The sequence below is a fragment of the Parasteatoda tepidariorum genome, chromosome 5 (assembly GCF_043381705.1).
Source record: "Parasteatoda tepidariorum isolate YZ-2023 chromosome 5, CAS_Ptep_4.0, whole genome shotgun sequence".
Lineage (NCBI taxonomy): Eukaryota > Metazoa > Arthropoda > Arachnida > Araneae > Theridiidae > Parasteatoda > Parasteatoda tepidariorum.
Genome location: NC_092208.1, coordinates 74,046,438 through 74,060,321, shown reverse-complemented (window position 1 = coordinate 74,060,321; position 13,884 = coordinate 74,046,438). Strand labels below are relative to the sequence as shown.

At 26.6% G+C, this 13,884-nt stretch overlaps 2 protein-coding genes across 2 annotated transcripts in view; both read left to right on the top strand.

Moving 5' to 3' along the window:
* LOC107446835 (serine-threonine kinase receptor-associated protein wmd) overlaps positions 1–7,050 on the top strand; it is an 11,794-nt gene extending 4,744 nt beyond the window's left edge. The window contains exons 5-7 of the mRNA XM_016061607.4: positions 2,518–2,655; positions 2,763–2,899; positions 6,592–7,050. Coding sequence (XP_015917093.1) covers positions 2,518–2,655; positions 2,763–2,899; positions 6,592–6,812 — 496 coding nt within the window. The 3' untranslated portion in view covers positions 6,813–7,050. The remainder of the gene's footprint in view (positions 1–2,517; positions 2,656–2,762; positions 2,900–6,591) is intronic.
* A 1,579-nt stretch (positions 7,051–8,629) lies between these two features.
* Positions 8,630–12,288, top strand: LOC107446836 (peroxin 2). The gene has a single exon (XM_071180608.1). The coding sequence runs from the start codon at positions 8,755–8,757 to the stop codon at positions 9,640–9,642; it is 888 nt and encodes a 295-aa protein (XP_071036709.1). The 5' UTR covers positions 8,630–8,754; the 3' UTR covers positions 9,643–12,288.
* Positions 12,289–13,884: the final 1,596 nt, after the last annotated feature.

The following is a 13,884-nucleotide window of genomic DNA, read 5'->3' as shown; positions in this document are numbered from 1 at the left end:
AGCAGGGGTGCCACTCTTCCGTCTTGGGGACGGAATTCCGTCCTGTTAAAAAATATCAAATTCAGAAATTCAATTTTAAATTTAAAAAAAAAAACATTTTAAAAATAAAATATATGTATACATTGCTAAAAATGTTTTTTTTTTCGATAATTATTTCAGGAAAATATCTTTTCCCGTTTATTTCTTCCTAAAATTTAGAAGTAAAGTCAAATTATTCACATAAGCTCAAAAAGTGTTAATGTAAAAACTGATTGCCAGAACAAAAGAAAAGCTTCATCTCCCTTAAAAGAGAAAGGAATTAAGAAAGCTGATAATCAAACTAAATTTATTTCAAAGAAAATAACAAGTTTTTTTATGAAGCAATAAAATTAGACTCGGATAGCAGTTTCTATGTAGTGGATCCTTATTTATAGAACATTTTGTAGTATTTTATTGAGAAATTAAGAATTTATATTGTTTTTTGTGCTTTGTTTATCTATAATAATCTTAGTTGTTAGTAATTACTTAATGTTATCGGAAAATTAAAACTACTTCTCAATCTTTAAAATCACATTAAATTTTTAATTTATTGTTATATTTCTGTTCTGAATTAATGTTATGTGTTATTTTTAAGATTAATAATGCAAATATTATTGATATTATACTAATTAAAATGTTCAAGAGGGATATTTGTTCACATTGCGCTACACCGTTAAAATATATAAAACTTTCAGTCCTGTGATTTTTTTAGAGTGGCACCCTGATCATCAGGATTTTAAAAATAGTTTAGAAATGATTAGAATAACTCCCAAATACTGATCCAAATCCCATGTGGATTAGTTATAAAATCAAACCATTTCTTTTAATATTTATATTGGGTCCTGTAACTTTGACATCTGTTGGTTTTAATAAAATACTTAATGTTCTAAAGTTTTCAAATGTCCTGACCTTTCAAACTCCCGAACAGTACGAATTTCCCTGGTTTTATACTCTTCTTTTAACTCTCCTGATTGTAAATTAATATATATATGCCAGTATAATGCTAGATTTGAACAAGTGATGTTACAACAGCTTACTAGATGGACAATATTCAAAACAATATTAATATTGTAGACAAATATATATTTTTAATGTGTGGATTATGGTTACATGTTAAAAGAGTATTCTTATACCTTAGATTGCAATGAAATCATAGAATCTTTTTTAGTTTCATTACTTAGGAGAAATTCTTGTTTTTTAAAGAAATTATTATACATTTCACTTTTTTCTGTTATGTCTGTTGAATGAAATGCATAAAAAAAAAATTACTTTTCTTTTTATAAATAACAGGAGTTATTTATACTATCTAAATGAATTATTTACTTCAATATTGTTTAACACAAATTATTGTGTAATATTACAAATATTAATAAATTATAGTAGATTTTAAGTAACTGCGGATCTAAAAGCAAACAATTTGGAAAAATTAGTATCTCCTCCACACATAGGAAACCCCAGTTTTTCCGGAAAAACTAAACTCACTGGTTTTTTGGGGGGGATTTATTGGATTTTTTTTTTTTAAAAAACTTACCAATTGCGAATTTTATCATATTTTTTTTATTCGTTATAAACTTAGAGTAAGCCTTGCTACATAAATACCATCAATTTATCAATAATTAAGCCATTAATAACCATAATTATTAATACATATTATCAATGTCATTTACATTGATAAATTAGTTATATTTTTAATGAGAGTAATAGAGTCCAATGACCTTTAGAGGATTTGCCTATTCTGTTTCAGAATTATGAGAAACCAATAAATGTTTAAGTAAAGAAATAAATTATTTATTTTAATTCAAATGAAAGACATCAATTTTCAAAGTAAATTTTTAACATGAAAATTGTATTTATGCAGTGTTTTGAATAAGCTGTAATATTTCAACAAGGAATACTTCAGAACAAGAATTCTTGAACAAGTTCTTTACCAGTTAAAAGACGCAAGGTGCTATATTTTAAAAATATCATTTGAAATAGTATGTAATAGATTCACAAGTCAGGGAAAATAGTATTAAATAAATTATTTATCTATTTTAATAAATAATTAAATAAATTATTTCCTATTTCATTGAATTGTGATTCTAAAGATATATATTTGTCTTGTTATAACAGTAGTTCCAATCGTATTATGACTTAGCATCCAAAATTTTTGGGAGGATACTTTAGTTGATTATTTGCAATTTCTAATAGTTTGTGTTAATAGATTTAGTTAAATAATTTAAAGCTCATTATATTGAAGTAATGGAAGTATTAATTTTTCGATATCTATAGTTTGTATTTTACTTTATCATAAACTTAATATCTATAGCTTATTGGTTAATAATAAAAAGGAATTATAAAACTACCGACTTGGGTTTTTTCGGGTTGCCTCCACTCTCCCTCTCTCTCACATTGCTTAGTAAATGAATTTGGCCAACATTTTGATAGATTTATTTATAATGACATAATTGTTTCAATTTTATTTTGTACTTACCATTGTTTTACTCCCTTTGTTTTAAGATTCTGGGATGTGACATCTCTAGAAGAAATAAAGAAGTTAGATCTAGAAACTCAACCAAGCAGTTTAGAAATATCTAACTCTGGAGAAATATTAGTAATTACTCATGGCCACTCTGTTAGCTTTTGGGATCTAAACAAGTAAGTCTGTTTGGGACCTTAATAAGTAATTTCATATGAAATAAAAAGTTACATCTTTAGCGCATGCAATTTTTTATATATGTTTTTTACATTTGTCTCATTCCTAGTTTTGAAAAACTGAAAGAGTACAGTGTGCCAACTCAAGTGAACAGTGCATCATTACATCCTGATCAATCAGTTTTTGTGTGCGGGGGTGATGATTTTAAGATGTATAAATTTGATTATGAAAATGGAGCAGAAATGGGTAAATATTATTTTGCTGTCCGATATATATAATACGAAAAATAAACAAAACAGTTAAGTTTTTTTTCTTCGTAATTTCCAATGTTATGACAAATTAATCAGGTCTAAAAGTTTTAAAAGGAAATAGCAAAAAGAGAAACTTTAATTTTGTTTTTTAAATATTAAATGAATTATTTAAAAAAAAAATTTAACATTTTTTGCAACAAATATTTGCTTTTAATTTTGTAACCTAACAAATTAATTAAAATGTTACTTTTTACTTGATTTCTTATGAAAATTATAGAATGCTTGTAGTTTTAAATACTATTAAAAAAATTGATTTATTATCTAAGTACGTAAATATTTATTTTGGTTGTTTTTTAAATTTATTCAATATTTATAATGCAGTTTTATGAAAAATATCCATATCTAAAAAAAATATCCATGTATAATTTTAAAAAAATGAATTCTTAATACTTTGTGTAACAAAAATCTCTATCTAAAATGGTGCAATGAAACTTAAAACTTTATTTTTATTTAATGCATATTTTTATAAATTTTTTAAAGTCTTTGTAAATATGCAGGCATGTGATTTATGAATTTCAGATTGGATTTGAATGTTTTCTTTAAGTAAGCATATATTAAGTTTCCTTCCATGTATAGATTGGGTATTTATTTTTTCTGGATTGGGCTTAAAATATTAAAATTCATGTATTGAAAATCACGACCGGGCATATTTTTGAAATACCCTAACTGACATTTCTGAAACTACATTTGATGTTTTCGCGTTATTTCAGGAAAATACAAATTTTGTTGTTACAAAGATATAGCTTTCAGAATTTTTTAAACTTTCTTTTTTCTAATAAGCATTGAAATATCAATATCTCATTTTCAAAATAAATTTTTTTTATAAACTATTCAAATTTATTTATGAATTCCAGAAATTTCTGACATTTTTTTATTATAATTACATAGATTGTTATTAAGAAAATACTTAAGACTTAACTACTCCAGGAATTACAATAGGATATTTAGTTTTTTTTTTATAAAAAAATTAATGTGTATTGTTAAGTACTACTTGCATATTTTTCCAGTTGTTATGGCCAAGTTATTTTAGATTTTTTTTCCCTATGAATTTTTAAATAAGGAAGGATAATAAACGTGATTTTTAGTTTTATTAGTTCTGTCCTTTCCAATCCCAGATGATGTACCTCTAAAGCCAAAAATCTCTAATAAGTTTAAAAACCGATATGGATCCCTTAAAATCTCAGGAACAGTAAAACCTAAACATTTGAAAATATGATTGGGGAAAGCCGGATCAGCTTTGCATCAATGACACTCTGGAAAAAGTCCCCCCTTCTGTTGAAAGTTAAGGGATTTAATGTGACCACCCAAAAAGTGTGAGAGAGACATCTTTCTCAAAATATTGCATTTATGACTCCATCAAAGTCTTTTTCAAAGGGCATTTAGTTACATCCTTTTGATTGAGAAGATTTCTGTTAAAGTTGGCTGGGATTGACATGCAGGATGTCAACAAAGGCATTCTTGACCAGGCTATTAGCAATGTTATTACAGATGATGCCAGGGTTTGTTGATTTAAATCAGCTTGATTTAAATCATGATTTAAATCAAATGATTTTTTTTAAAAAAATCATTGATTTAAATCAACTAATTTTTTTTATCTATATATATTGATTTTAAAAGTTAAAAAACAGTGTTTTAAATTTTTGATACTTTTATTATTTTCTTTTCTTAGTATTAAAATTTAATTTAAATAAATTGCTGCATTAATTAATTTTAGTTAACGAAATTACTTTCTTGGTGTGTGTTAAATTCCCAACACATTTGAAATTACATTTTTAAAAATCTTTTGATTCTTGAGATTGAAAGTACAGATTAAAGTAAACATTTAATGCTGTCTTAATATAGACAGGCATCCCTGGNAAATTATGTATTTTTTTTTTTTTTTTTTTTTTTTATAAAAAAAATAATGTGTATTGTTAAGTACTGCTTGCTTATTTTTCTAGTTGTTATGGCCAAATTATTTTAGATTTTTTTCCCCTATGAATATTTAAATAAGAAAGGATAATAAATGTGATTTTTAGTTTTATTAGTTCTGTTTTTTCCAATCCCAGATGATGTACCTCTAAAGCCAAAATTCTCTAATAAGTTTAAAAAACGATAAGGATCCCTTAAAATCTCAGGAACAGTAAAACCTAAGCATTTGAGAATAGGATTGGGGGAGACTTGATCAGCTTTGCATCAATGACACTCTGGAAAAAGTCCCCCTTCTGTTGAAAGATAAGGGATTTAATGCGACCACCCAAAAAGTGTGAGAGAGACATCTTCCTCAAAATATTGCATTGATGACTCCATCAAAGTCTCTTTCAAAGGGCATTTAGTTACATCCTTTTGATTGAGGAGATTTCTGTTAAAGTTAGGCTGGCATTGACATGCAGGATGTCAGCAGAGGCATTCTTAGCCAGGCTATTAGCAGTTTTATTACAGATGATACCAACATGAGAGGGGATACATTGAAAGTAAATAGAGTGCCTATCTGAAAGCCGAGCCACAAGATCGAGAATATTCAGGCTTGTCATATCCCCTACAGTTGTTCATTGAGAGAGATGCTGTATTGATTTATTATTTCTAAAACTAAATTATTTTAATATAAGATTGCTTTTTTTTTATTATATGCCAAGAGGATTAAAAATTATAATCCTGATATGACAGGGGTATCATATAAATTTTTTTATATTTCCAATGGCAGAAATTGACAAACTCTTAACAAGAATGTATGCAAATGAAATAGATTAGAGAAAAAAGTCAATGACTGATTAGCAGATGCCTAGCACTCCAATATCTTTTCATCTCGGAGTCTCCGTGTACAGCCGAACATCCCATCCAGTGCTTCCTATCCATTACTTTGAATTTCCTAAAGAGTGGGCGATTCGGACTCGTAAGAATACCAATGCGGTGGAGGTGGTGCCCGAGATAGTCATGACCCACCATAAGTCTAAATTCTGCCACAGCCTTTTCACAGGGTCTGTCTGAAATGCCCCAGTCTAAAATGTTCCCCCAACTCTGGGATATACGGGAAGAAAGGGACACTTTCCAATTTTTCCTCATTAAAGTTTTGATATAAATAACTGTTATTTTTTAATATAAATTCAAAAATTTTATTTTTTTCTCTAAAATAAATCTTGAGTGTTAAATTCATAGTCATACTTTAATGATTAAGAATATTTTATTGAGATTTGGGTACAATAGTTCCAAAAACTGGATTTTACATATTTCTTATAACTTGAAACCCTTAGTCATAACTGTTACTCACAATTTTCATGACTGCTTTATTTTTAAAACATGTAATGACATGTGTGCAGCAGTAAAACCTTTTGCTAATTGTTCAGGAATGCATTGTGGAAGAAGAAAAGGAAAAGTGTTTGTTTATGAAATTTCTCCAAGTTTTGTACTTTAAATTATAGTGTATGAAGATTTAATTTGTTTACTGTTACTAATGAAAATTTTAAGTCACTAAATAATTATAGTTAAAAAAATATATTACTATTACTTAGATTTAATATCATTTCCTCTAATGCAATTTGCTAAAATGTTACATCTAGCGAGAAATATATATTTTTTCAGTTTGTTATAAGTGTAGTATTTGCTTAAAATAATTTAAATTATTCATTCTTTTTCATAATTTTATTTTAGAATCCTTTAAAGGCCACTTTGGTCCAGTTCATTGTGTGCAATTTTCTCCTGATGGAGAACTGTATGCCAGTGGCAGTGAAGATGGCACCCTGCGCCTTTGGCAAACCATTGTTGGTAAAACTTATGGACTTTGGAAATGTGTGTTGCCTGGTGAATTAGCTGGTGGAGAGGTTGTAGATCTTGCAAGTACTGAAACAACTGCTGTAAAGGCTGAAGGATAACTGCCGTTTTCTTATGTGCATGTTTTAATACAATAGAATGAGAGGGACCATATAAGTGTTTTGCTTATGAGGGGAAACACTTTTAATCTCAACATACCAATGATGGATACTGCCAGTATTGTAATTAGTAGGAATTTGGAACAAAAATATTGCTGTAATAAAATGCTCAAAAATTAATGTTTTGGCAAAATTGCTGTGTATTGAAATTGTATAATAAAAGCATAATTTATTAGTCTAATGTTTTCTTTAATGTTAATGTTTTCATGAAGTACAGGGTGTATCACATAATGTTGACAAACAATATCACTTAATCTAATTTTGTAGTTTGTGTTAAAACAACTGGTTGGTACTGTTTAAAAGAATGAGTATGAAATTGTATTATTATACAGTGAAAATCCATAACAAGTTCACAAACCAATTATATATTTACATTAGTTATTTCTCTTAAACTCCTGTAGCTGCAATCTGCTTTTCTGAACTTATGTAAACCTTTATACACAAATTAAAATATGTTGCATCTTCTGTAATAATTATTCATTTCATGGTTAAAAAAGAAAAAGAACTTGACTTGGAAAGTTGTTTTATAAAGAATTTCTTGGTTAATAACAAATTTAATTATTTAGCTGAATGTGCTATCTTTTGTGTTTCCAAATTTTACATAAACTTGAAATGCTTTCTCTGAAAAAGTTTCCTTTAAGTACTTAATAAAATTCTTCAACAGCAACCGTTTTAAACTTTTGCATAATGCGAACAATACCAAAATTAAATATCTGATTAACATATCTTTAAAAAATTTTATTTATCATTTATTTCATATCTAAGTAGTTTGATGATAAAACAAATCAAAAACCTTCTCATCAATCGGCAACTGAGGAGCAAAAATAATTTAATAGCATGTAAAATTATCTTTAAATGGAATTTTATGGTGATCATAATATCTAAATATATAATTTTTATTTTAAAAGGTTTAGTGAATAGAAGCTAACATTCATTAAGAATATTTTTCCTAAATATATCGTTTATGTGAAAAAAAGCATTTTTAATTAAAAAAAAAAAAAAAAACAACGAAAATAATAGCAAAGACTAGACTAGTACAAATGCTTATCGCGATGTTTTGAAAGATTAAATACCATTAAAGAAGCAATAGAATAGATAGGGCAAAGATGAGAAAATCATTAATTTTCTTTAAATTTTTTAGTATATTGACTTTCTAAGCTAATAAATATATTTTTAGTTTATTTACAAAATAGCTCACTTAGTATATAAATGCCTTTTTTTCTATCTTTTAATAACTTAGTTTTGTAAGAGTGGTTTTTAGTACTGGTTATTTTTTTATAAATTTTTTCCTTTTTATTAAAATAAGTGATTTATTTCTTCTCAAACATATGCAGACTTGTGGGTTCATTATAAATAACTAGTCAGAGTGATCTCTAAAGTTTCTTCAAACCAAACTTTAACTCCTTTGGTGATTTCAAATCTGAGAAGAAAAAAAATTTAAAGGGATAAAACTTTCAACTAAAGAAATTAAAAATATAAAAGTTAATTTTTAAATTTTTTTCTTCCTGAAATTGGAAATGATTTTACAAAAACAGAAAAAAATAGATTTTTAAATAAAAATTCAAATTGTTACAGCAAATGTATACTAAAAATAATTTTTACAAAGCTCTATACTTGTTAAGGGGGAAAACATTTTAATAAAAGCAGTAATTACCTGGATAAATAATTTTTGAAGGAATGAAAACCTTATGGAGCTATTTGCTGTGAATAGAGGGCGCTCTGTCATTCTGCACGGCGGCAGTGAGTAAGCTATAAGCGAATATCTAATTTACTTTCAACTCGCTGCTGTTTTCTGTTGGCAGTTGTCTGCTTGTCGACTGTTAAAAAATAAGTTTCTTTTTGTTACATGAAATAATTCTGTTGAGGTTTACAAGAACTAACAACAATGTCAAAGTTTGCCCGTCGGGTTGATCAGCTGGATGCAATTTGTCTCGATGAAGAACTATCTAATTTATTAAATACTCATTACCGTCAGGCTTTTAAATATTTACCGAATTCTTTCACAACTCGATTAGGTCCTGAATTTGATATACTTTTCAGATTTTGTTTCAAATACCTTCCACTAAGATATCTCGGAGGTACATTTGGCCAAAATCTTTTTCAACTTCAATATCGTAACACTAACAACAATAATCCAGCTACAAATAACGAACTTCGAATATTGGCATTTTTTAGTATTTGTGTTCCATGGCTTTGGGAAAGATTAGTACGAAAATCGCTACTTTCTTTGCCAAACACAGAATTTGGCATGTCAATCGTAGATGCTTCTTATAATTTTGAAAATAACTTTAACATCGTTTATAAAATGTTAACTCTTTTAAACTTCAGTATATTCCTTCAAAAATCTTATTATCCTTCTGTATTAGAGCGATTGCTGCGCTTACGTCCTCTTTATACTGCTCCTCAAGATATTCGCCGTGTCATGGACGATAATGTGCATCGAGAGATGTTATGGTATGGTTTGGCAGAGTTTCTCGGATTCATTATGCCTTTAATTAACATTCACAAAATAAAAGGTCATTTTAAACGTACGTTTTTGTCAAGATCTTCGAATCATGTATACAGAAGACTTCATATGCAGCTAAATGAATGTATGATATGTGGAGATATTCCAAATTTTCCACATACCATAGGTTGCTCCCATGTTTTTTGTTACTACTGTATTGCTAGTATTGTAATGGCAGATCCTTCATACTTATGTTTTGATTGTGATGTAAAAGCTAATGGTTTGGATAGTATTACTCCACTATCTGCTAATGAATCATTTAAATAAATTTCTAGCAAGAACTGTTGATGTTATTATCACTGAGTTTTCAGGGAGATTTTCGTATTGTGATCTGTGGCAGAGTAATTGCTAAGTTATGCCAGTTTTAACCACCCCCAAGCAAAGATCTACATGCTTTTTTTTTAAAAAAAAATTGCAAGTTTAAAATGCATTTGGCACCTTGGCGATTGTAGCTGGCATGGCAGATCACGATACGGAAATATCCCCGAATTTTCCAATTACCATAGGTTACTCCCATGTTTTTTGTTACTGTTCTATAGCTAATTATATTGCAACACTTATGTTTTAATTGTGATGTAAAAGCTAATGGTTTACATTATATTACTCCATTCTCTGCTAATTAATCCTTTGAAATAAAATTTATTTATTGCAGGAAATGTTACATGGATAGAATTTAAGAAAATTTAGTCGTTAGTTTGAAGGACTAGTTAACTAGAAAATATCACTGGTCTATTTATATGCCTTGGTTAGATTTTTTCTTAGAATAAAAGATTTAATAAAGTGAATTTAAATAAAAAATAAGGAATTGTTGAAAGAACAAAATTATGAGGGATTATGATATTCTGTCACAAATGCTGACTGAAATACAAAACCAAAATCATAAAAATAAAGCAGCATATAATCTTTACATTGACTTTTGGTCCCGGGAACCTCTGATAATTATTTTGCGATAGGGTATCGGACAAAGAAACTGCTGCTAGTTTCGAGCTCTGCTGTTATTTTTAGGTAAAGTTAGTATTAAGCTTCTTAATTCAGTATGTCTAGAATTATTTAAACTAGTATATCTGCTGTATTTATTTATAGTAAGATTTGCTTTTTCTTACATCGTAAAAACACTCTTATAGTTTTTTTTTGTACTTATTGATCAGGATGACTAAATGATCTGGAAAAGTCAGGAAAAAAAAATTAGTAAAAGGTTTAATTTTCTAATTCAAAGAAATTTTAAATTCATTGCGAAAGATATAATTTTTTCGTAATAGTTTTAAATTTTCATTTCTTAATGTCAGGAAAAAATATATTTCATGTGCAATTACTTTTATCTATTCTTAATTTGTTTTTGTAATCAATCTTTTTTTTTTCCTTCGAATTTTTACATATTTAGTAAAATAAGAATATTTTTCTATTATAAGTTGTATTTGTACATGATGAAAAATAATAATTAATAGAAATACATTATATAAATACAATATCATGAACAAAATGTCACTTTACTATTAATTATCAAATTTTCTTATTTTGCTAGGTATGCTAAACCTAAATACAATTTTTTAAATGTCAATCATTGGTTTATATTTTAAACATTCTTTTTCACTTTAAGTGTTTTAAAAAAGTCAAATATTGTTTAAACATGTGTTTTTAATGTTTAATTTAAATTTCTGTGGTTTATTTTATAGTAATTAATATTTCATTAACTAGAAATTTAAAAAAATAAATATTTAGAAAAAGTAATTTTGGCATAAGTTAATTTAGGAGATCTAGATCTACAACTTTGCTAGTTGTCCTGAATGGTTTAAAATTGCACTCTCAAAAAAAGGAAACGTAAATTTAGATTTTTGGTGACAAAATAGCTAGAATTTTCCCAGATCTGCAATTTGTCGATTTCCTGTATACTCTGGATAATCAAGCTTTTATTGTATTTATCGACATTCCAAAAATGTTTCAACAATTAAAAAAGAAAAAAAATTATGCCTGTAAATAAGATTAAACCAAGAATAATACATCTCTGAATTAGTTTTTTTTTTTTTATTATTTACTTCAGAACATGTTTTCTTTTTTAAAATTTTTTTTATTGTTAGTCCTTACAGATGACACACTATTGTCCCTTTTCTATATTTTTTTCTAATTTTTATATTTCGCTTTAATGACAAGCAAAAATATTTTTTGGTTTTTTTCAATTTTAAAAATCATTCTAATAGTTACTAAAAAATATCTGTTAAATTATCGGAACTATATTTGTACTAAAATATAAAATTCAAAAAAGTAGTTAGAATTAAATTATTTTTCATTTACATTAAAAAAATAAGCAATAATTAATTTTGTATATTAAAAAAATTTCAATGAATAATTCTCTTAGATCTAAATGATTTCAAATTTGAAAAATTATTGTTAGGAAGATTTTATCTTCAATGCAGAAAAAGACACCAGTGTTTAAAGAGTGTTATTAAAAGTTCACTGTTCTTGTGATTTATTGTTAGAATTTTCAAAACTATTAATAAAAGAAACAGACCTACAGCTTGATTGCCTTCAGAATATAATTTAATCTTAAATCTCTTGATATTTTTCATACTGAAAAATGAGGCTAATTTTATTTCAGTTTTATAAAATATTAAATTAAAACTGTATAAATTTTTAGACATTCCACCTTATGTTTCATTTGTTTGTTGTTTCCACAAGATCAGGAAGATCTTTCCTATTGTATTTAATGCTATTCTATAAAAAATATTCTTTTTAAACTTCAAGTTATTAGATGTCACAAATTTGTTGAAAAACCTTAAAATTAGTTTGATTATTTTAATGTTATTTCTATAAATGTCTACAGAAATTTTATTTAATATATGTATAAGCAATATTGTACTCAAATTGCTTTTTAAGCTGTATGTAAGTGTAAATAAATAATAAAAACATTATAAGGAACAGTTTTTTTGACTTTTAAATACATAGACTAATATAATAAGTGCATGTCATATTNACCTTAAAATTAGTTTGATTATTTTAATGTTATTTCTATAAATGTCTACAGAAATTTTATTTAATATATGTATAAGCAATATTGTACTCAAATTGCTTTTTAAGTTGTATGTAAGTGTAAATAAATAATAAAAACATTATAAGGAACAGTTTTTTTTACTTTTAAATACATAGACTAATATAATAAGTGCATGTCATATTGTAGTCAGTTTTTTTTTTTTTTTTGGAATCAAGGTATGTAATTGTAGTTGAATAATAAAAATGAATAGTTTTTGTGTTCATAAAAATTTAGTTAATTAATAAACTTAATTTTTAAAGTTTCAATGTCTATTGGTGACCATTCTCTGCTATAAAATATCTAATCAATGCGACATTTTACCTGAAGTAAAGGTATTCTTTGCTATACATGCCATTTTTCTAAGGTTGGTTACCAAAATAAAATGTCATGTTTCTTAGTCCTAATTCTTCTGTTCAAATTATAAGTAGTACAGTTTCTTTAATCTTTTAATAATAAATTTCAAAACTATTTCTTATTGATTACTTCAATTTAATTTTAATTCAAATTTTGCAGAACTTTTTAGGTCCCTTTCCTCTTAAACATTGTTTGGCCACATACATAAATTTAAAATTCAAATTAGAACAAGCTGGCAAAGAAACTTAGCACTTTGTAAGAATACATAGATTATTAAAAGAGCTTTTGTTATTTAGCAAAGTTTATAAACTGTTACTTTTCACTTACAAAATTAAAATTATTTCAGAAAATTAACATATATATGCATACTATGATTTTGAAAAAAAATTCTTTAATTGTGTTGACGAGACTTGAAAATGCACTTTGAAGTGCGCTGTGAGATCATCCCCGGGTGTGTTGGTGAACACCACGTGAAGAGCGCTAATAAAATGAGTGTTTTATGTATTACAGTCCACGGGAGTGTTTTTATTTCAGTGAAGTACGATTTCATACCAGGCGGGAAAAATCAAATTGGTATAATGAAAGAAAAAAAGAACAAGTAAACAAATTGAGCTAAGCTCTTTCCAAAGCTCTTCAGTCAGTTAACTTTTGCAATGAATGATAGAAACATTTAAATAATCTTTACTTAGTGAAACTTTCCCGAGCTGATATTTAAAATTTGGTTGTATTAACTGATTAATTGATTTTTAGCGTCGGCATATTGTTTGTAATTAAAAATAGATTCCATCATTTAGAATAAATTTTCTTCCACTTGGGAAATTCAATCAATCATGTTTTATTTCTAATTAAGAAATTCAACTCATTGCTCATAAAATTTTGCTTAAAAAAGATTTGTGCTTATTTAATATTACTATAATTTAAAAGTATTATTAAAAAATTATTATTTTTTTTAATAAAAATAGTGTTATTTTATTCATTACAGGATTCGCTCTCAATTTTCAAAAACAAATTCAAGAACTTGCTTTATGTTTCATGTAATTTAATTTACTTGTAACATATCACGATTTAAAAATTAGGCATAATGAATCGTATTCACAAAATTTAAAATAATCGCATTCTGCAATTCATGA